The sequence below is a fragment of the Plecotus auritus genome (assembly GCF_963455305.1).
Source record: "Plecotus auritus genome assembly, chromosome: 1".
Classification (NCBI taxonomy): Eukaryota; Metazoa; Chordata; class Mammalia; order Chiroptera; family Vespertilionidae; genus Plecotus; species Plecotus auritus.
Window position 1 is genome coordinate 47,841,104 of NC_137770.1, and position 22,593 is coordinate 47,863,696.

The window sequence follows — 22,593 nt, forward strand, 5'->3', positions numbered from 1 at the left end:
GGACCATAGACTGGCTGGCTTAAACATCAGAAACTAATTTCCTCACAGATCTGGAGGCCAGACGTCTGAGATAAGGTGTCAGGGGGGCGGTTCCACTTCAAGGCCCTGAGGGAAGGATCTGTTCCAGGCCTCTCTCCTTGGCTTGGGGATGGCCTGGGTCTTCTCCCTGGGTCTTACATCATCTTCCCTCTGCACCTCTCTACACCTAAATTTCCTCTTTCTGTAAGAACATGAGTTCTATTGGATTAGGGCCCACCCATTTGACTTCATTTTAACTTAACTACCTATGTAAAGACCCTGTCTCCAAATATGGTCACACCCTGAAGTATGGGGGTTGTTAGGACTTTCACATAGGAATTGGGGGGGGGGGTGACAATTCAACCCCTAACATGGGATGTAACCAGTTCACTGGAACTTGGAGCTCTGGCAAGCATCTTGGACGACGAGTTGTTGCCCTAAATCAGTGGTTCTCAACCTTTCTAATGCCGCGACCCTCTAATACAGTTCCTCATGTTGTGGTGACCCCCAACCATAAAATTATTTTCGTTGCTACTTCGTAACTGTAATTCTGCTACTGTTAATGAATCGTAATGTAAATATCTGTTTTCCGGTGGTCTTAGGCGACCCTGCTAGCAGTTCTCAACCTGTAGAGCCTAAGACCATCGGAAAACACAGATATTTACATTACGATTCATTAACAGTAGCAAAATTACAGTTACGAAGTAGCAACGAAAATAATTTTATGGTTGGGGGTCACCACAACAAGAGGAACTGTATTAGAGGGCCGCGGCAGTAGGAAGGTTGAGAACCACTGCCCTCAATGATAAAAAAGCCTAGCCCTGTGCCACAGTGGAGCCATCAGACCAGACCCTGAAAGACAACTTACTTCATGCAAGAGAGAAATTAACCTGTCATCGTAAAGCCACTGTTATTTGGTTTTCTATTACATGAGGCAGAACCTAATCCTGACACTTAAAGAAAATACACGCTTTCAGTTAAATATAAACATGTATTTGCTTGAGGTAAGTTTTACTGCTTCCATTAATATCATTCTTGCTGGTCAGTAAATAATAATATATTTGTCTCCACACTCAAATTTATTATTATTTTTTACTATTTCAGAGAGAGGAAGCAGGAGAGAGAGAGAGAGAGAGAGAGAGAGAGAGAGAGAGAGAGAGAGAGAAACATCGATGTGAGAGAGAAACATCAATCCATTGCCTCCTGATCAGGGATCAAACCCACAACCTGGGTATGTGCCCTGACTGGCAATCGAACCCACCACCTTTTGGTGTGTGGGATGATACTTCAACCAACTGAGCTACATCGGCCAGGCTATATGCATTATTATTAACACTCAATAAATGGTAAATACGGTGGGTTTCTTTTTATTTTTAACTAGAGGCCTGGTGCACAAAATTCATGCACGGGTAGGGTCCCTAGGCCTGGCCGGCAGATCAGGGCCGATCAGGTTCCCCGCATCCCCGCCTCCTCCTTCCCTTGCTCCCTCAGCGTCCTGTCCCTCAGTGTCCTGCCACTGCCACTGCTGGTTGCCTGCCATGTTCCACAATGCCCCCTGGTGGTCAGCACACATCATAGCGAGTGATCAAACTCCAGTCAAACTCCCGAGGGGACAATTTGCATATTAGCCTTTTATTATATAGGATTTATCAATAGGCTAATTTGGTGCAACAAAGACCAATATGTCACTTCAGCAGAAGCCTTACTCCTTACTCAAACCACTTGAGTCATTCTCCAGCCAGGCCCAGGGAAAGGCAGTTGAAGCCCTAACCCCGACACCCTGCCCTGGGGTGGGTCCCAGAGCCCCTCACCTCCCCAAGGCAACAACACTTGCATCACCAAAGCCCAGAAGAGCTGGGTGTAGATACAGATCAAGTGTCAGTTTTTATTTAAAGATCCTAATTTCTGGACGTTTATTGTGGGGATTACAGTGGTGGCTTAAGCTACTTTAAGACATTATAAGTTGAAGTCTTTCCTTGACTTGGCTGCTAAAGTTTAATTCAGTCTAATTATTTCATATGGCATCAACGATAATAGTTTCATAATTTCTAGTATATTAAGCACTTAATATGTTGTGTCATTTGAAATCACATATTAAACTCAGCAAAGTACATTTTAATGAGAGTTAAGTGGTGTGAAAATATTAATACAATGTGATGGCTCATCTTGGTGCTCATATTTTGTAGGTCTGTTCCTGACGCACACAGGCCTCGCTCACCAGGTAAGGGAAGCATTTAATTGCCTGAGCCTGGAATGGGTGTCTAACAAGCTGACATTCCTACCTTTTGCCATACACCACTTCACAGTGGGGTTTCTCATTGGGCTTCAGGACCCTATACAGCAAGTAGGGAAATCATTATTTCCATTTTAGAGATGAAGAAACTGAGGGGGGCTTCTTACTGGGCCGTAAACATGGCCCTCCTTGGCTCAAAGCCATTGCTGTTTGCCCCTGTCCCACAGCTGCTATCAGTGTAACCCGGGGGTAGGTGATGTCTGGACTCAGGGCAGCAAGGGTTTGGACCAGGTGTCACACTCCTCCTCCCACCTGCAACCCCACATAGAGAAACTGACAGAGCCACCCAGATGCTGGCAGACTTCATACCGGGACTTGGCAATTCTTTTTGCACCCTCTTTTTAGGTACCTTCCACAACCTAAACCTAAGCACCTCATGCTCTTAGGCCACCCTGGGACTGCAGAGAAAAAAAGTCTTTAAATCACAGTGAACCCTTCATATAGCAACAGCTCAAAACAATCATGCATCGATGGCAGGATTTATGGCAACAGAGATCTTAGAGAGCTTCCCAGAACCCCTGACACTGTACTCCCATGAACCAGCTGCTCAAAGGCACTTCCGTCAGCCTTGGGTGTGTATCTTCAGTCACACCCAGCCCCCTTCCAGCCATGCTCTATCTGGGGCCTTTGGAGCTTCTGGATCAGCCTGTGAACTCGGCATGTCCCTGCCCTACATTCTGGGAAAGCCACAAATGTCCTTCACCTCAGAGTTCTCAGTACAGAGAAGACCAAGGCTGCTTCTCTCCACATCCCTGCTTCTTCTTCCTTCTGCTGGGGCTGATGGGAGTCCCTGGCCCTTCTCACTTCAAATGAAATGATAGATGAAACATAATGCTCTCTGGCTATAGGGGAAATACTATCACTTTAGAGCAGTGGTTCCCAACTTGGGGCACACACCCCAAAGGGGGGCAATTTGACTTTTAAAAGAGGCAATTCGAGAATGCGTTATTAACAGTGAATTTTTTGCATTTTGTATAGTTCTAGGGGCCTCATATACCATTTATAAATATGTATTGTGACATATTTGTGCATTTCAGTTCTCTATTATGTTTTGAAACTTTGCTATTTTTCATATCACTTCATATTATTATTTTTAAGTTTCTTAGTAATTTCTTCCTTAGTACTTCAACTGTTCTATTATTCTTTTATTTTTCTCTTTCATGGATACCATGTTCTTTGGAAGCTTGTTTAGACTAAGTCAGTAGCCTTTTAGGCTTCCTTGACGTGACCAGAAGTCCACTTTTTGAATAATAAGAATTATATGTCACGCGGGGGAGGGAAGGAAATCAGGATTTTAGCGATGCTTAGGTGGGGCATGGCCAAAAAAAGGTTGGGAACCACTGCTTTAGAGAATCCTAAGAGCGCATGTCTTCACTGACATATTTTCACTGTTAAAAACAACCCAGTTCTTCATTGTTCAAAATCAAATTAAAGCTGGCTTTGTCCTTTCCCACTAGAGTGGTGGGAAATACCAACTCAGACAGGATTAGGGAAACCACCCCTCATCTCTTGGGGTTCTGCAGCTCGGGACATGCAGGGAAGACTGCTGGGACGTGGGCCACCTTAGGTCTACAGAGTGGCGAGAAGCCGATAGCTCTGAGAGCTGGCAGGAGCTGGAGTCCCACGGCAGCTCTGAGACAGCTGAGCAGTGCCAGTCCGCTCTGTGCCTGTGCACTCCTTTAGCATCTGCCCCTCGGGGGCCTACAGGAATTTGGACTTCCCTGGAAGTCATGACCCCCTTGGCTGTCCCTCACTGAGTCCCTCTCCCTGTCTCCTCTCCTCCAGCTTCATGCCCCATAAAACCCATTTTCTCTCCTCTCTTCCCCACCCCCCTTCTCCACACTGGGCCTTCAGGGCTCAGGGGCAAGTGCTATGTGGTTCAGAAGGTCCAAACCCTAGGTCCACAACAGTCCCCCTGGACGGTTCCTGGGGTCTTCATGCCCCAAGGATGACCAGCATGCCCCACCCTTCTAGAATAGAAAACAAAAAGTGTTGAGTTTTTATATCTTGCTAATTACAGTCTCAAAAAAAGTTCTTCAGTTACCCAGTTCATAAATCACAGCATGTCAAAGCTGAAAGAGATGTTAAAAGATAATTTCTAGGGAAGTGTCCTCATTTTGCACAAGACAAACAAGACCAGAGAAGGCCTGGGAGTTGGCTAAGGCCACAGAGACAGGTGTAGGGAGGATGGCTCTTGTGTCCCCGAAATGGTGACCCTCCTGGTCCGTTTCCTGCTGGGTTTTGAAATGAGGCAGTTATGAACCCACAAGATGTACCTGTCACCATGGCAAGTGTGTGCATCGACTGTGTCGAAAGGCTCTCCTTCTAAATAAATGTAATTGAAAATTAGCATCATTGCCCATCGATGCTAATACGCTTTTTCATTATTTGCAATTCCCTTTTGTAAATCTGAGGGAAACATCATTGCCCAAATTAGCTCTTTTCACTCAATAAAGGCCATATTAACATTCGGAGGCTTGTGTTTGCTTACTGCTTCTTTAGAGAGAGGTCAGAGAAGTGGGGCCCAGGTGCCTAATTTCCATTTCACTAAAACAGGTGGGGGAGGGGACCTCCGAAGTCCCCAGAAGCCAGACCGAGTGCCCCCTGGCTGTGGCTGAATGAATCCCTCTGCTCTCGCTTCCACAGGGGCCTTCCCCAAAGGACTGGCCCCAGTGGGTGAAACTGACTCAGCTGCCTGGGACTCTCAGGGATGCCTCCCCATCATCAAATGACAGCTCAAATGCCCCCTCTTCTGCCCATCTACTAAAGTGGCCTTCATTCCCCACTCACTGTCTGTCCTTCATATTTTTTTCTTTCTAGCCTGGCTCAGCCCTGAGAATGCTTTCCTGGCGCCCTTGCTGGAACGGAAGCTCCATTTCCACAGCAACCCTAACCATTTGTTCACCACTGCAGCCCCTGTGCTCGATATTTGTTGCACGAATGAAGGCAGGAAGTCTGGGCTGATAAGGCCTTGGGAGGCCGCACTCCGGGTCCCAGATCTTTTCTGAGTTCCACTGGGAACTCAGGGAAAACATCAGTATTTCAAACCAGACTTGCGTTGGAATCCCAACTTCTTTTCATCACTGGCAGGATAATTTTGGCCTTGATGGTTTACCCTCTCAGAGCCTCAATTTTCTAACCTACAAATTGAGAGGAATGGCACTGATTTAGTGTCTGGTCCAGTGCTGGATCAAAGGGCGGTGACCTTTCCCAAACAGCTACCAATCCGCGAACCACACTATGGAAAGCCGGGGGCTGGGGGGGAGGGGGGACCGATGGTCCTGAGAACCCCAGAGGAAGCGGCAGCGCGCCCAGCCCCATCCGGAGGAGGCGGCCGCCCCTACCCAGAACCTTCCGGTTCACGACTCGTGTCTCCAGCCCTACCAAGGGTCCCGGCGCGCGTGGGCCGGCCAGACCAGAGGCACTGAACCGTTTCGGGGTCTCGGACCAGCCTTCTGTGGGGATCTCATGCACCATGGTCCCTCATCTAAAAAAACGCACTCGAGCCGCGCACAGGTTGCCGCGCCAGGACCAACTCCGAGCCTAGTTGGATCTGCGCGGAAGAGGTGCGCAGCAGCGCGCACCACGTGACCGAGCGTGACTTCCAGCGCCATTCGCAAGATGCAAAAGGTCGGGCGGGTAGGAGCCAATTTCCCATGATCCTTTAATTTGCATATACAATAGAAGGTTAGGTAGACAATTAGATTTAATTTGGACATAGCCAAAAAGATACAGTCAGAGTAGGTATTATACAGAATTCCATAACTTCTGGAATGTTTTGGAATTTTAAAGAGCACAATATAGTCACCATAACTCTAAAGGTTTTGACATTCTGGGCTTTATATACCTTTTCACAAAGAGGTTGGTTCGTGCTCGCTTCGGCAGCACATATACTAAAATTGGAACGATACAGAGAAGATTAGCATGGCCCCTGCGCAAGGATGACACGCAAATTCGTGAAGCGTTCCATATTTTTGCCTACAGGTCCTATCCCAGAAGGCGTAAAAGGAGTAGAGGGTAGTCAGATGCATCTGTTTGCGGTGCTTTTTCCAATTGGCACTTGGGCCCCTGTCTTCTCTTTTCTTGCCTTCCTCTGCTTTCCTCTGCCCTATCCTGAGTTGTTACCTTACGCTTAAGGAAATGGCCTTGCCAAAGTTGATCCATTTCAGGTGCAAATCATAACAGGATTTTTGTGCTACGATAAATATGAAGTGATATAAAACAGGAACTTGCAACAAGACTGACTTCTTATGCTCCCTCTGAATCTTAAAAAAAAAGCCCACTCCTTATTGGGCATCTACCACGTGCCAGGGGCTTCACCAATATCTCATTTTAATATTTCTGACAGGCCTGCCCTATGGGTGTTACTGTCAGCATTTTACAGGAGACACTGCGAGAGGTAAAGTAGCCTGGGCTAGATTATGTAACTAGGAAGTGGCTGAGGCAAGGCCTGAGATACTTAAAGAGACAGATGGGGTATCTACCCCCAGGTAATTAAATTGCAAAAAGCACACTCCTAACTAGTAAGATTGGAAGAGGGGAAAACAGTCCAACAAAGTTCAGGTTTCCTGTGATGACTTTGTCAATTTTTTTTAATATAAAATTTTCTTTTCTTAAGTGTTGGTGCTTAATCTTTGCTAGTACCTGAGCACCTACATAGTACTCCTGGAGGTTCCTGCAGCCTCCACTGGTGGCAGGGCTCCCAGGCTCTGTGCCACTGCAGTCAGGACTGGCAGTCAGAGGTGGAGCCCCAGCACCCAACGGGGCAACAGCGGGTACTCTCCCCGTAGGCCCTTGGAGCTGCCACACCGCGTTGGATCGGGCATTTATTTCTGTTCTCTTTAGTGGAGGTGAAATGATCCTTTCCAGGTAACAGAGAATAGGTGTATGTGGGACTTCTTGCGCCTCCTCCTGGGTTCATGGCCTCCAATGCATGAAGTTACAGGACAATCTGGTTTTCCTTTCTTCCCCCAAAGATGGCCATGGCTCTTCTTTGAGGCCACTTGGGCATTGGGTGAGTGGTTTTAAATGTCTTTATGACCAAAGTTGGTTGGCTCTCTCTCCTTCTAAAGGAACTCATCATTTTTGGCATGACGGTTGTCTCAGAGCAGAAATTAGGAATGACAGGCTTCTGGAAAAGCCAGAGACCTGGCTGACTCTCCTGGCTCTGCACACTGGTACCCCTTCCCCCCTCATGTTATAGATGAGGAAGCTGAGGCACAGAGAGATTCAACAACTTGCCTGATGTCACACAACTGGTGTGTGACAGAGAGGGGACTGAGGCCTATACTATGTACCTTGATGGGTGTGGGGGGTGGAGAGTGGGAGATAAGGATGTGTAGAATTAACAGAATGAACATGCAAGTCCATGCTGCCTTTGTTGGTGTTCTGAATTCAAGGGCAGAAGTCAAGATTTTGCAAAGGATGAAGCTATACTATAGATCAGGGTAGCTGGGAGTGGTATGTGCCCAGTGACCTGACAAAATGTGACAGAGTGAAGGAGCACCCTCTTTGGGATGAGGTTGGAAAAAGAAGAAAGTTTTCCTATTCTAGGTTGATAATCACTTACCTGACACCTCCTCCACCCCCAAACTAATCCTATTGATGAAGGACCTTCTGAGCAATAAAATTGTGTTTAATTAACCTTATGCAAATTAGCTTAACTGCCTCCCAGTAGGAGTTGTCCAGAAGCACCTAGGGATTCCTTCCCTCAGACATTTCCAGCACTTAGATGAATGACAACGTTAGAACCCATTCATCTAGATAGCTCTTGAGCACCTGTGATGCCCTGGGCCTTGCGCTGGAGGTCACAAGGAAGAGTAAGATGTGGCCTCTGTTGTAGGAGTACTTACAGTTCTATGGAAATAGACACAAAACCAAGGATAACTGAGGGAAATGAACAACACCCTGTTAGCTTCATGAACCAAGTGCCATGGAGATCAGTCCCAGGAATCCAGGGGTCTTTTGAGCAACCTACTGGTACTGATTTCTCCCAGGGGAGTGAAAAAGCAGGCAACCTGCTGCTATCTCCACCCACCTAGCTTCACTCAGTTTCCAGAAAGATCAGTGGGGAGGACATTCTGGGGCCCCCAGCCCGCTCCCAATTCTCTAAACCCCATTTTTTCTTCCTAAAACAAAGTTCCTTAGTCTGGGGCCTTCGGACGCTGGAAGTAATGCCTAAAATGTGTCGCAAGGTGGCAACATTGTGGCGAGAAATAGACCAAAAAATCCAGGGTTGTTTTTTTTCAAAGCATATTTTCCCTATTAATGTTTCATTTAACTTAATTAGAATCTGGTAAACTAATTAAAGTAGCTACGAGCCCCGCAATCAGCAATAATTCGTATAATTATTGATAATTACATCCATACCAATCGTTTCGTTATTAACATTTGGGGGGGAACAAACCACTTCTGAAGGGACGCCGGAGCCCAGGAGGGCTTTTGCGACAGAGCTTTCTGGGTCGGATCCGCCTACACCTCCAATCCTCAGAGATTCCGGCCCGGATGGGGCGCCCTTTCAGTCAGGCCGCAGCAGCCTACGGCTTTTTTTTCTTCACTTCGTTTGGGAAATTCGGAAAGGAAAGGTGAAAAGCAGTATTTGCTAGGCTCTTCTGCGTGGGCCGCAGCCACTGACCTTCCTGCCTGGGTAGTCACCGTTTTCCCATTTTCCCAAGAAGGAAAGTGCGGCTTTCAAAGCTGCAGTTGCGCCAAAGGGGAAAGGCGCGAGCACCCGCCCACAGCAGCGCTGCCCAGCCCTGTACCAGCTGCGCTCTCCCTGAGGACGCGAGTCACCTCCTCTCCGGACCCCCGTTTCACTTTTGGTGCCGCGAAGCCTGATCTGGTCCGACCCACCCAGAGGAAATGTTCCTGAAGGGTCCCTACCGGGAGACCGTGCGTCCCAGGGACGCTTTCCTCCGCGACGCCTCGCCATTTACCCAGCGCCCTCACCGCCACTCTCCCTCCTGTCCCCTCTTTATCTAGCCCTCGGAATAACCTGGGGCCTGAGGACCCCGAGTGCAGGGTGCCCTGGGGGCTGGCTTCCTGCCTTGACCGCGCGATGGGCCTCCCAGCCTGCGCTCCCTCCGGGCGTCTCCGATCGCGCCCCCCTAGTCGGCTCCGCTCCGGGCCTCTAGACGACCCGCGGTCAAACTTCCCAGCCAGGTGCTCTCCAGGCGGCGTGGAACCGCACGCCCGCCTCCAGGGTCTCCGCTCCGGGCGCGCCAGGCCGCCCCAAGTTCGCTGCGCAGGGAGAGCCTGGGTGTGTCGCGAGGGCGGGGTCGCAGGGCGCGGGGCAGGGCCTGAATATTATTCTACAGAACCAGACACCGAGGCCTAGGCACGACCGGGGCTGCATGGTTCCGCTGCTGCATGGTTCTCAATACTGGGCCCTCTCCCACTGCATTTATTTATTTTTAACTATATTTTTATTGATTTCAGAGAGGGAGAGAGAGATAGAAACATCAATGAATAGAAACATCAATGATGAGAGAGAATCATTGATTGGCTGCCTCCTGCACGCCCCCCACTAGGGATCGAGCCCGCAACCGGGGCATGTGCCCGTGACCGGAATGGAACCTGGGACCCCTCAGTACTCAGGCCGTCGCTCTATCCACTGAGCCAAACCGGCTAGGGTTCCTACTGCATTTACACTTCCCTCCTACCCCACCGCAAAAAGTGAGCAGCAGTTTCCATCCTTTCCCTATAGCCCCACCAGCAGGTTCGCTGTGGAAACTGAGGCAGACTGCAGGGCCGGGCCAGGTGAGGCCTTAGTAACCACGGCCCGTGCGCCCCGCCACCCCACCCCGACGGGGTCTGGCGAGTGCGGCGACCTGGATACCTGCGGCTGGTGGGCTGCACCCTCCACGTCCTCAATCCCACTCGGACTAAAATGGAGGGAATATTCAGCCCTACCAGGGCTCTTTTCCTTTGGGGAGCAGCGGGGCAGGCGAGAGGGCGTCTGCACCCCAGCGTTGAGTCTCGCCTTGCCTTTCCAGACCAGTCCCTCCCAGGCCTGCCCCGCCTACCTCGCCCCCCACGCCACCCCAGCGCTCCAGGGCGTGGCCGGCGGTGTCTGAGCTCCCGGCAACTGTGGGTGATCCTGGGATTCCGGGCAGGGCCCCATCTCTGGGCGCCCAGGAGGTGACCTCTTGGGTGGGACAGTCTGGAAATGGCACGAATAAACTCTTCTGTCCCATGCGAGCGCTAGAGAGGAGTCAAAGACTAGGGGCCCAGGAACTACGCCGCGGTAGTCTTCTTTACCCAGGCCCGGGCCCAAAGGGGGTCCTGAACGCGGGGAGGGTGTGTCCTGTGGGGCAAGCTAGGTGTGTTTAAGGCCTGCTGCAGCCGCCAGGCGCTCGCGGCTGCCCACAGGAGCGGGTGCGATTCTCAGCCCGGCGCCCGGAACCCGCGCGGCTGTCCCCACGCTCCACCTGTTGCGCAGCCCTTAGCCAGCCTCTGACCACCCTGCCCCGCTCCCCAGCTCGCACCTCCACGCCTCAGGAAGTGACAGATTTTTTTTTTTAATTAAAAACAAAACGGAAGTCACGGGTACAGGGTGGTCTCCCCAAACAGGTCTAGGTGGTCTCCATCTCGTGAGTCAGTTGTCGCCCTTTTTAAAGTGCTGGTTACATCAAGAGGTTACAACAAAATCTAGACAAAGCAAAACCCAAAAGGGACTGCAAACGGGACAGGAAGAAGGTTCAGGAGAAGGAAGCAAAATAACATTCAGCATAAATAAATTAAACTCAGTACTGAACCAAGAGACTCACAGTACATGTATATCCATTGCACATAGCCACTTTGTCATTAGGAACAAGTTTCAGAAGTGGACGGGACCGGCGCGGGGCCGGCGCCAGCGAAGTTGCTACATTGTAATCACAACTGGGGGTCCGAGGCTGTACAGAGGCGAAGAGTAGTCTCCCTCTTCCCTTTTTTATCCCCTCTGTCCAGTTAACCCCATGGGGTCCAATGCCCTGGAGTTCAACTGTGGTGCGAAATGGTATTTACACTTGGAAATGGAGCCGGGGCCCTGGGCCGGGGCACCCGGGAGTGGGCGGGGAAGGCCCAGGCGCCCGGAAGGAGGGCGGGCGGGAGGCTGTATTTACATCGCTCCGGTCCGAATGGCTTGTTCCTCGCTCTCGGCCGCCTCGGCCGCAGGTATTTACAAGAAGAGAGCAGCATGGCTTGAGGGCGCGTGGGCGCGGCAGGGCAGGCCCTAGGGCAACAGCGGGGGCTTGAAGGAGCAGTTGCCAGTGCAGTGGCGGGGAGTCAGCATCTTGCAGGAGAAGTGGTGCAGGGCGTCGTGGGCTTCTGGAGAGACAGTCGGGCAGACCAGGTTGGGTGCCTCACCTGCCTGGCGTCCCTGGCACGGTCCACCCGACCCTCTCCTCTGCCCGCCTGGGTCTCACCCACCCTCTTCTGGCTCAGGGGTTCTCAAGGGAGTGGATCAGAAGATAGGAGGATAGACAAGAGACCCGGGCGATTCAAAACCACTGCTGTGGTGCAAAGGCCCCATTTTACAGAAGAGGAAACTGAGGCACAGAAAGAGGGAGGTCCACCTGCCCAAGGCAAGAGGTGGACCTGAGGGCAGTTTCCCAATGCCCAGAGCCCAGAGGGCTCTTTCTCCCTATCCCACCCGTGCTGCAATCTTTTCCTCATTAAAAGCAAATCCGATGTTCCTCCTCTCAGCTTCTGATCCATGTAAACCTGGCCTTCCCTCACTCTGGCACCGTGGTTCCTTCGTTTGTTGGTTCGTCCATTCGTTCATTCATTCATTCGATCATTCACTCGATCGTTCAATCATTCATTCTCCCGCACAGCCAGCGTTTGGCACCTCCCCCCCCCCCATCTTTGCTCCTGGGCTTCCGCACCTTTTAACTTCTGCTGGATGGCATAGCGCGCCTTCCGCTCTTGGTCGAGTTCGTTACACAGAGTGTCTGGAAGACATGGAAGGGGCCGGAGAGGAAATGAGCCCACTCGTCCACCGGCCGGGGCAGGCGGGGTCACAGACCCAGCCTCCCCCCTCTTCTCAGCTCTCAGCCCTTTGGGAAAACAAGACTGGGGACCCAGGGAGGAGGCATCAAGGCTCCCAACTGCAGCCTGACGGAGGGAGGAAATGGCCTGGGATGGTGCTTAGAGGCAGACGGATCTAACCAAAATTAAAGCAAACTTAGGCATTACTTCCCAGGTAATTTTACGCCTCGATTTTTAATTTAGAAACCATGGAAATTGCCGCGATAAGAAGTTCAATCACTCCATGTAATGATGCCTGCAAGCCGTTTGCTGGGCTCGCTTGCCATTCTGAGGCTAATCAGAGTATACAAAGGATATTAAATAAAAAAAATAATTGTTAAATTACCTTCAATTTAAATCCAAATGACTGAGCCAACATTGCGGCTCCTGCCAGACGAGAGGCAGTTATGGCCCGCACACGCGCTCACCTGACTCCCGTCTTACCTCTGACAATTTGCAGCTGTTGCACCATTTCTTCTCGATAAGCCAATTCCCTCTTCATTTGATCCTGAAAATTATCTGTGCAAATTGATTAAGTGAGAGCTGTTAAGCTCAGCCCCCCCCCCCTTGGCCCCATTTCCCCGCTCCCCTCCCCCACCCCACCCCCTCCCGGTCTTTGGTCTAGTGGGAAACCCCAGCAAAGGAGGGCTCGGGGTGTCCGTAGGGCGCGGGGCAGCTGCTGGCACTGGGGTCCTGGAGCCAGGCTCCGCTCGGGAGGGAAGAAGGTTCTGGCCAGGAAGTGGGGCGGGGTGGGGTGGGTCAGGATGGGGGTACCTTTGAGACTCTGAAATTCTCGCTCCAGCTTCTTGCGGAGCTCCATTTGCTCCAGGAGCAGTTTTTGCAGCTCGTCTGCGAACGGGCGAGAGGGGGAGTTAAAGGAGAGAGGTGTGCAGGACTCAGGAGGCCGAGGCACGCAGGTCCTGCCAAGGCCAATAGCCCTGAGATGGGAGTTGGGGGCGTTGGGGCGGGAAGTAGAGGCCCTCAGCACCCAGTTTACCCACTTGCTTCCCAAGGATTTGGGGTAGGAAAAGGGGGTGGGAAGTAAATTGCCCAGGAGAATCAAATCAGGAAGGTAGAGGGCACTTTCCACTTCGAAGTCCTGGCTCAAGGCACCAAGCAGAGCGGCACCTGCTTCGAGTTGTTCCCAGCTCCCTAATCTTGGAGGCTAGCTCAGGAGGACTCAGTTTACCCCTTCAAAAGTGAGACCTAGTCCTTCCCTTCAATAATACAGACAGGGAGAATCTGGTCAAAGTCCTGGACCCCAGCCCTGGAAAAATACACATACTTACAACAGGTTGTTTACAATTTCAGGAAAAATACATTTACTTACAACAGTTTGTTTACAATTTTATATAAGTGTTATTAGCACAGCCCCAAATCCATACTAAAAACACTCATATAAGGCACCAATGATTTTGAAGGTAATTACATATCCTGCAAAATCTGTAACTACACGAGTCAAAGACCACAGATGCTTTTCTCTCTCCCCACACCGGTTTCCAAGCTCAGCCCTGGGCGAGTCTGGGGAGAGGGTAGCAGGCAGAGGTGGAAGACCCTGCTAGTGAGCTCAGAAACCAGCTCCAGAGAAGCGGCAGGGGGCTGCCTTGACCATGGAGCTCTTGGTATCTGGGTCCTCCCCCCTGAGGAGGCTCTCTGAGAAATCCTTCCCTAGCAGGTGCTCAAAAACACAGAAAGGGGAGACAGAGGAGCAAAGTGGGGCTAGAGGCTCCCTTCTGTGCCTGAAGTCACACTCTCTCCCTGGCAGGCTGAGCAACACCCCAAGGACCCTATTCTGCAAATGAGCTGCATCCCCACCCCATTTAGGGTGGGGTGAGTGGTTTTACATTAATCCCAGGAAAAAAGTTAACCCCTTGAACATTCCTAAAGTAGGTGCCTCCTAGGAATCTTACTATTCAGAAAGTCACGTTTTCCAGGGAGTTTGGGAGACCCAGAATGTCCTGATTGTCCACATGCATCAAGTTCCTAGGATCTTTACTCGCTTCTCTTTCTGACTGGGCTGTTTAGACAGACCTGGCCTTAGGAACGTACACTTCCAGTGAGCCTCTGGGGTCTGGTTTCCTCTAGCCACCCGCTCTCACACACACCTCTGCCCCAGGACAATGTGCCCGGGTCATCTCTTCCACTTAGTGAAGACCGATGGCCCAAGAGCCCTGTCTTCTCGCACACTCCAACAGAAATGACACCCCACAAGAAGGCCCCCCCAGCACAGAGTAGCCCCATTTCAGGTTTAACCTCACCCCCTACAAGAAGGACCACCCCAGAGTAGCCCCATTTCACAGATCTAACCTCACCCTCTACAAGAAGGCCCCCCAGAGTAGCCCCATTTCAGGTTTAACCTCACCCCCTACAAGAAGGCCCCCCAGAGTAGCCCCATTTCAGGTTTAACCTCACCCCCTACAAGAAGGCCCTCCAGAGTAGCCCCATTTCAGGTTTAACCTCACTCCCTACAAGAAGGGTGACCCCCCCCACACACACACATACAGAGTAGCCCCATTTCACAGATCTAACCTCACCCTCTACAAGAAGGGTGACCCCCACACACACATACAGAGTAGCCCCATTTCACAAATTTAACCTCACCCTCTACAAAAAGGCCCCCCAGAGTAACCCCATTTCAAGTTTAACCTCACCCCTCTCTACAAGAAAGGCCATCTCCCCCAGCCCAGAGAGCCCCATTTCAGGCTTAACCTCACCTCTGGCCAGGTTCTCAATATCTTTCTCCACCAGCTGAGTTGCAGTGACCTCCAGGGCGAGCCCATCTTCGCCTGAGATACAAGGGCAGGTGAGAGGGGTTCTGTCTGGGAGAGGCCTTGGGAGGGGAGAGGTGAGCTCCCTGGGAACTGTGCTTAGTCAGGGACCTGCTCCAGATTCGGTGCCATTAGAGGAGACAGCTACAGGCAGTACTACCCACATTCCAAGCCAACATTTTAGGGAGGTAGACATCATTTTAGAGAGTGACCCGTTGGAGGAGACCCAGGGAAGAGAGGCTGTCTTAGAGCAGGACGTGCCCTCTGGCCTGTTTTATGTGGGTGATGCTGTTCCTAATTCCTTCTCAAATGCCCTCTTACCCGGAAGAGCCCAAACCCACCCAGGAGGTAAGCGACTCAGGAGACGTGGCCTGCACCTTGCCTGCGCTGTTTATTTATCTGCGAGCCGCAGAAGGGGGCCCACCGCCGCCTACTCTTGATGAAAGCTTTGCTCACAAGCCAAAGCCGGTGGGACTCTGGGCAACTTGGGTCCCAACTCCCGATTGGGGTTCTGCCCGAGCGAGCGTCCTAGGGCTCACCTCGGTCTGTATTTGCAGGACTTGGCTGGGAGATATTCCTTTGGTCTGGATAGGATTTCCTCGTTTCCAAATCGTCGGCGGTCGAGTGATTGTCTTCCTTATCTGGCTCTTAAAGGCAATAAACCGAGTTTCAAGAGAGGCAAAGAAACCGTGACCCCGATATAGCCAGAGCTGCCGCAGTCCGGGCGCCGGAGCCCTAATTAAAAGCTTCGCGGCCTCCGTTGTTCCATGCTGTGCGCCTGGGCTCGCACCCTCAGGCTTTGGGCCGGGCATTTCCTCCCCCCACCCCACCCGCCGCGCGGTCTGCTCTTCTCGGTCTCCACGCCTCCTCCCTAGCCCCTCGAAAAAGAGCAATACAGCAACCGAGCCCACCTGGGACGAGCGACCTACATCGCGCGCAGATACTGGGGCACCGCGAGCGCGCGTGGCCGCCGGGTCTGCCTGCGCCGCTCCCGCGGAGAACGCGGCCCAGGCAGTGACCGCGGCGTGGTGGCGGCGGGGGAAACGCTCCTGGGCTTGGCCAGCCGGACTTCCTCCAGCCCTCAGCCCTCAGCCTCTCATCTGCGAGCCACCGGGTCCCTTCGGCACGTGCAGGGCTCTTCCCACCCCCCAACCACGCTGGGCCCGGCTACCGCGGCGCTGCAGGTGTACCCAAGTGTGCAGCCAAGTGCCCCCACCATGCGCTGGACCCGGCCTGTCCACGGGGGTACTTCGCGGCCAAAACCACTTACTTTATACATGAAAGCACTTGAAAGGGGTGCCAGGAGTGATTTTAAAAAGGGTTTAACCCAGGGTACGAGGTGTAGGTGAGCGTGTGTTTATGTGCTGGACAGGGAGGTTTGTTGATAGGTAACCAGACGTTGAAAGTTGTTGGAAGTTCTCGCTTAGCTTCTTTTTTCTTTCATTGTCTTTCTTTCCCTCTCCTCTGTGGCTTTCTCTGCCTCTGTCTTTCTCCTCTCGTCTTCCCTCGCAGACCTCCCCTGGCCCTGGCCCTCTGCCTGCTGTCCCCCCATCACATTGGCCAGCGTCCCCCTCAGAGGGGTTGGGGGCGTTACCGTGGGCCTCGGGGGTGCAGAGGTAGGAGGCCGCGGGCCCCAGCGCCGCCGCCCCGCTCTTCACGTGTTGGTCCCGCTCGGGCGCGTACACCTGCGTCGGCCGAGAAATGACAGGCGGTTAGGGGGGCGCTTGGCGGTGGCTGGGAGCCTCCTAGCCCAGCGCCGCGGCGGGGAGGGAATGCGGAAGGGGTGGCGGAGATCGGCTCACGGGGTGGGGGGTTGGGGGGGTGCTGGAGCGCCCCGGGCGGCGGTGCTGCACACCGCACAGCCTTGCGCCCTTGGGGGCCGCTTCACTGTTGTAGATTCAGGGTAATTATTAGCGCCCTCGAGAAAATTATCCGACACAAAAACCGGTTCCCAAACCAAGGACTATTCAAAGCCGCCCCCACTCTCGTCGCCCACTTTTTTTCCCGGCATCTTCCCTCCCTCTCGCGCCGAGTCCCAGGCATAAATGACGCCTTTAGCATCTGGCTAACGACTCATGTTTTAATGGACCGAATGGAAATGTACAAGTGTGGGCACCCACTTTCAAATGTCCAACAGTCCCGGTTTAACTGCAACCCCCCTCCCCCAACACACACACCTAAACCCCCGCTCTGGCCCCAACCAACCTAAGAGCCCCTCTCCCAACCCACACACCATACGGACAGCTTCCCACCGGGAATTCGAAGAGACTCGGACGACTATGAGTTGGGGTGGAAGAAGATTCCGGGGACCCCCGCACTGCAGTGGCCTGGCTTTGGGGAGAGGCCGCCCTCTCCTTACCCGCTGCTCTTCCCTGGAGCTCTGAATCTCATCCGGATGGGTGTGTTACCGGCCATGCCTCACCTGCGCCTTTCTCTAGCTTTGGGTCCCTTTCTCTCCTCCACCTTCTCCCTCCAGACCCCCTTTATTTGTCGTTTTCTGTTTCTGTGTGACTGACCATCCCTGCCTGTCTCCTCCTCACTCCCATCAATGAAAACACAGCACAGGCGTTGCTCAGGCCTTCCCACCGCCCCCCACTCCCGAAACCTTCAGCTGGGGCCTCCAGCGAGCGCAGCTCCACGGGGCTCCCGAAGCTGGGCGGACTCAGCATAGCAGAGGCCTGCTGCTGCAATGCCCGCTCAGAACAAAATGCCCGTCCCCTACCCGGCCAGGGCCAGCCCCACATCTCCGCGGTGCTGAGGGCTAAGCATGGACACGCCACCAGTGGGGTGGGCGCTGGGCTCACCTTGGCCGGCGAGGGCCCCCCCAGCGGCCCGCAAGGCTCTCGCAGCTCATAGCCTCCGCTCGGGCTCCTCTCAGGTCTCCGCACCACGTCGTCTGCCGCCAGTTCCCCAAATACGGACCGGCTGGCTGGGGGTAGCCCCGGGCGGCGCCGGGGGCAAGGGCTACTGCCGTCCGGAGAGTCTGTAGGACCTTCGGCGCCCGAGGAGGTGGTAGATGGGGGCCCAGCGAGCTGTTCTCCGTCTGGGCCGCCTCCTGTGCCGGGCGCGCCGGGCGCGCCAGGCTCGGTCTCATCCGGCGTGCCCTCGTCGTCGGGGAATCGGTTGGACTCCACGTCCACCTCTGGCTCGTCGGCAGTGTCCACGTCGGGCGAGGCGGAGTGGTAGCTGGAGCTGCCCTCGCTCAGAAAGTCCGGGCTCACATAGCCACCACCGGACCCGGTGCTCGGCCCTGGCCCCCGGGCGGGCCCCGCGCCGTAGGCGTCGCGGGCGCTGCCGTAGAGCTTGGCAATGCTCTCGGCATCCTTGACCACAGGCCGGAAGGCCGACACGTAGGAACCTTTGCGCGCGGGAGGCGGCGGCAACGGGGCCAGCGGCGGCGGCAGCACCTCGTCCGCGCCGTCCTCGTCCAGCGGCCCGCGGGACAGCGCGCTGGGGCAGCGCTCCTCTGCGCCCAGGCCGCCCTCTTTGGCTGGCTCGGCACCGTCCAGAGGCTCGGGGCCGCCGCCACCCGCCGCAGCCGCCGCCGCTGCCGCAGCCGCCGCTACAGCGGCCGCCACAGCCTTCGCTTGGCTCTGCGCAGCTGGATAGGGCGGCACCGGGAGGCTGCCTGCCGCCGGCCAGAACATGGGAAACGTCGGGTACACAGTGGCTGCGGCGGCCGCTGCAGCCACGGCCGCGTCCTTGGCTGCCCCTGAGGGCTGGTGACCCCAGAACATGGCGCCGCCACCCGGGCCAGCCCCGGGCCCCGGGGGCAGGTGGCCGGTTCCTGGGCCGCCCGCGCCCCCGCCACTGCCCGCGCCCCCACCGTTCCCGGTGCCTGGGCCGCCCTTAGGTTCGCCCGCCCCTAGCACAGGGTCATCCTTTTTGGGGCAGAGGCCGAAGGCCGTGGGGAAGCCGTAGGGGTGAGGGAAAAGGGGCGGGGGCAGCTTCTGCAAGAGGCCAAAGCCCTTGCTGGGCACTGGGATCACCGGGTAGCTGCGAACGCCAGCGCCTCCACCAGGCCCTCCAGGCCCCGCAGGGCCGCTGGCTCCCGCTGTCAGACCAAGTCCCCGCTGCGGGTGGGGAGGAGGTGGCCCAGGAGGTCCAGCGGCCTCATCTTCCCCACAACGCAGGCTTTTGTGGGGCGGCGGGCCTGGGGCCATCTCCGAACCACACCCCGGGCCTCCGCCGCCGCCGCCAGCGCCACCTTTCCCCTGCCCACCCGACCCTCCACTAGCACCACCGCCACCGCCTCCTTGCAGCGAGAAGGTCCGCTTTCGAGTGCCGCCATTGAACATGGCCTTGACGTCCTCCCAAGCGTGGCTCAGTTCGTCTGTGGCCGACTTGTCACTGAGTTTAAGGTGACGGCGCCAAGAGTTGAAGTTGGCGGCGTCGGGCTGAGTATACTTGGCGTCGGGTGTGCGGTGCGAATGGAAAATGAACTTGTTAGGCGAGAAGTACATGCTGCAGTAGCCGCACTTGATGCACTTGGCACGCGAGCTGTTGTAACGCGCGGGGATGAAGCTGCCACGCGAGCCCCACGCGCACTCATGCACCACATCGAAGGCGAAGTTCTCCGGCAGCTTGGGTGGCTTGTGCTCTCCCAGGAACGACTTGCACAGGCGTTCGGCCTCCCGCTTGGTGATCATGCCGCAGCGGCGCGAGGAGATGGGCATGGCCCCGGCCCGACGCAGAATCTCCAGCTGCACCGGCGTGCATTGGACGCACGTGATGCCCAGGGCCACGCGGCGGTTGTGAATCTCATTGTAGCTGTAGTTCTTGAGGAGGGTGTTGGAGATCTGCGCCAGGCACAGGCGCTCCTGGCCGTCGATGACCAGAGATACGATAGGCACTCCGTACAGCGAGGTCTCGCCCACCTGGTTGGGTTTGAGAGCGCTGGAGCCCGAGTAAGGCTGCAGCTCCTGCTTCGAGTTGGGCGAGGAGCTACCCTCGCGCCCCGGCCCCAGCTGAGTGGTGAGAGCCTCCATGCCGCCGCTCCTGCGAAACAGAGAAAGCAGAGAGCAGATGAGCCATTTTCAGTGCCGCCGCAGCTCGGGCCCGCCCAGCGGGGCGCGCTGAGTCTGGCGCGAGTGGGAATCTTGGCAATGGGGAGTCCAAGCTCATTCGCCCCCTAGACGGGCGCCTTTTGTTATTCGGACTCATGCTGGCGCTGGAACAAAAGCCCCCGGGGTTTGGGTGAGCAGAGGGGTAATTGAGACCTCAGGAATGCCTGGTCTGCTAGGAATGAAATCCTGTTTTGGGAATGGGGAGGAGGTGGAGCCCAGAGACGGAGAGTGACTTGCCCAAGGCCACACAGCAAAGACATTGCCGAACACGAGCTTCCCGGGCGCCAAGATCCGTGCGCCTTCGGCCACCCTCAGCCGGCCCTACCCACCCAGGTCTTGAAGCCCGCACTTCGGGGACCGGCCTTCCCTCAGCTCTGTAGTGCTCACACGCGGGCGGGCAGGCGGGGGCAGCGCGCGGAGGGTTTGGGGGAGGGGCGGTCACTGCCCAACTCCAGACAGCAGGGGGCGGAGGGGGAGGGGGAGAGAAAAGGGGGAAGGTCTCCAGGCTGGTTGTTGTTGTTGGTGGGGTAGTCTGAGGCGACCGCTGTTCGCGGTGCTGAATCTCGCTCTCTCCAAAGCAAGCCATTTGCGTCCAGCCCCAGGGCAGCCCCCAGGTCATCCATCTCCGGCCGGATGCCCGGGATAATAGCACTGGTTTCCACAAACCCGAGCTTCTCTCACGTCCGGAGCCCCGCCAGAAAGATTCAGGCTGGAAATAGAAATAGTTTTCTTTCCAGCCATCAGTGAGACCAGGGTCAGGCAGTTCCTAAGCACATTTTCTGCATTTTTAGCTGCGTCCCAGACCAAAGCTGGTTTCCATCCGGTCAGCCTGTGAGACGGAGAGGTTCTCAAGGAAGTTTCTTAGGAGCCTCTTCTCCTTCGTTTTTAACTGCTCACTCCCCAAGTTTTCTTCCTTCGGACTTACCATTTTAGCTCAGGCCAAATGCAGTCTCTCTGGGCTTCTTCTTCTTCTTCTTCTTCTTCTTTTTTTTTTTTGGGGGGGGGTCTCCTTTCTGAGTATACTTTGTGCAGGGCTATCCTGGCTCAATATGGGCCGAGGGGAATCCTAGTCTGTCTCCAAAGCCAATACAAGGTTCCAGGTCAAAAGTTGCTGCCTGTCCCATGCTTTGCTTGCTGGTTCAGGAAGGGAGGCAGCTGGGCCTGCGGACCTCAGCAGCGGGAGGATCAGGGGAGTGATGCTTGGAGCTCTCTAGGTGGCCCAGGCAGCTATGCGACCTCGGAAGGCCCCCACGGGCCCACCGCTGCAGGCGCTCCGATGGCCCAGGCAGCCCAATCCTGAGGGCCCCTCTTCTAACTCCCTAGGAAAGGAAAACCCATTTTCAGAGGGGCAGCTCCGGCCGGACAGGGGATCTGAGTTCAGAAGCCTTCATCAAGAGGATTAGGGTCTTCTGTCTGTCTTTCTCCTTCTCTATCTAGGTGCCCCTCAGCTGTCGATCTTATCGTCCCTAAGCTGTCTGTCGTTCCCAGCTCCCTCCTCTTTCTCCCATCTGTCTTCATACCGTCTCCCAGTATCAAGCTCTTTATCTGTTATCTGCCTGTTTCATCTTTATCTCTGTGGATCGAATTGAAACAAGTTGACCCTCCTTGTTGAAGTCTCTTGTAACATTTAGGAGCAAAAACTCGGTCTTAACTCCCCAGCGTAGGGATCAGCAAGACAAGCCTCGCTTCCCCCTGAAGAGCTCTCAGGCGGGCTGGGGAGGTGGCCTGGGGTGAGATGGTAGTGGAGGGCGCCACGGTTCTGCAAAATGACGACGTCTTCTCGGTTTCCCGAAATTGGCAAGTGTGCCCTGCCCGCATGCAGTGAAGGGACTGCTCCAAGCCGAGCGCATCCTCCTCCCCAAGCTGAGGGTCTGTGGTCCCCACGGGGTTTTCCTGAATGGAAGGAGGGGCCCCAGGCTCCGGGACCAAGAGAAGGGGGGCCCTAAGAAAGGGACCGAATTTCGGGGACCAGAGCAGAAAGCCAGGGTAAAGGGTTGTACGCAGTGACAAGGAGCAGCGGCTAGGGGTGGCTCAGGGAACCCTCGCCGGCTCCTGGAGCTTGAGGGGTGAGCTAGGAGTGGGCGACGAGGTGGAAAGCGGGCGCGATGGGAGTGAGGCGACGGATTCTTTAGGTATAATAATAAAAACAGCCGCTAGAACCCAAATCGGAACTAAACGAAAGAAGCTGTAGGGTCAGGGAGCGGGGGGGCGCGGGGGGGCGGCGGGCAATCGGACGCGGATACTCACCGTGCGGCGGCGGCTGCTGGAGCCGGGCAAGCGGTGAGCGGAGGTGCGCGGCGGAGTCCGGGATCCGCCGGGCTCTCCGGGTGACGGCACGGCCCCTCCCCGCGCGCGCGCACAGCCGCGCTCCCGGGCTCACTGCGCTCACACCCGTGGCCCCGCCAGCCCCTCCCGCGCGGCGCCCGCTCTCAGCAGG

The 22,593-nt window shown here is 54.9% G+C and overlaps 1 protein-coding gene across 1 annotated transcript; it reads right to left on the reverse strand.

Moving 5' to 3' along the window:
* Positions 1-10,809: 10,809 nt before the first annotated feature.
* Positions 10,810-22,486, reverse strand: SKOR1 (SKI family transcriptional corepressor 1). Its single transcript, XM_080672380.1, has 9 exons — positions 22,404-22,486; positions 17,895-20,088; positions 16,685-16,775; positions 15,630-15,737; positions 15,037-15,108; positions 13,097-13,171; positions 12,767-12,841; positions 12,181-12,246; positions 10,810-11,620 (listed from the first exon to the last, which is right to left on the reverse strand). Exons 2-9 carry the CDS (start codon positions 20,076-20,078, stop codon positions 11,526-11,528), a joined length of 2,766 nt encoding a protein of 921 aa, XP_080528506.1. The 5' UTR covers positions 20,079-20,088; positions 22,404-22,486; the 3' UTR covers positions 10,810-11,525.
* Between the last annotated feature and the right edge of the window lie 107 nt (positions 22,487-22,593).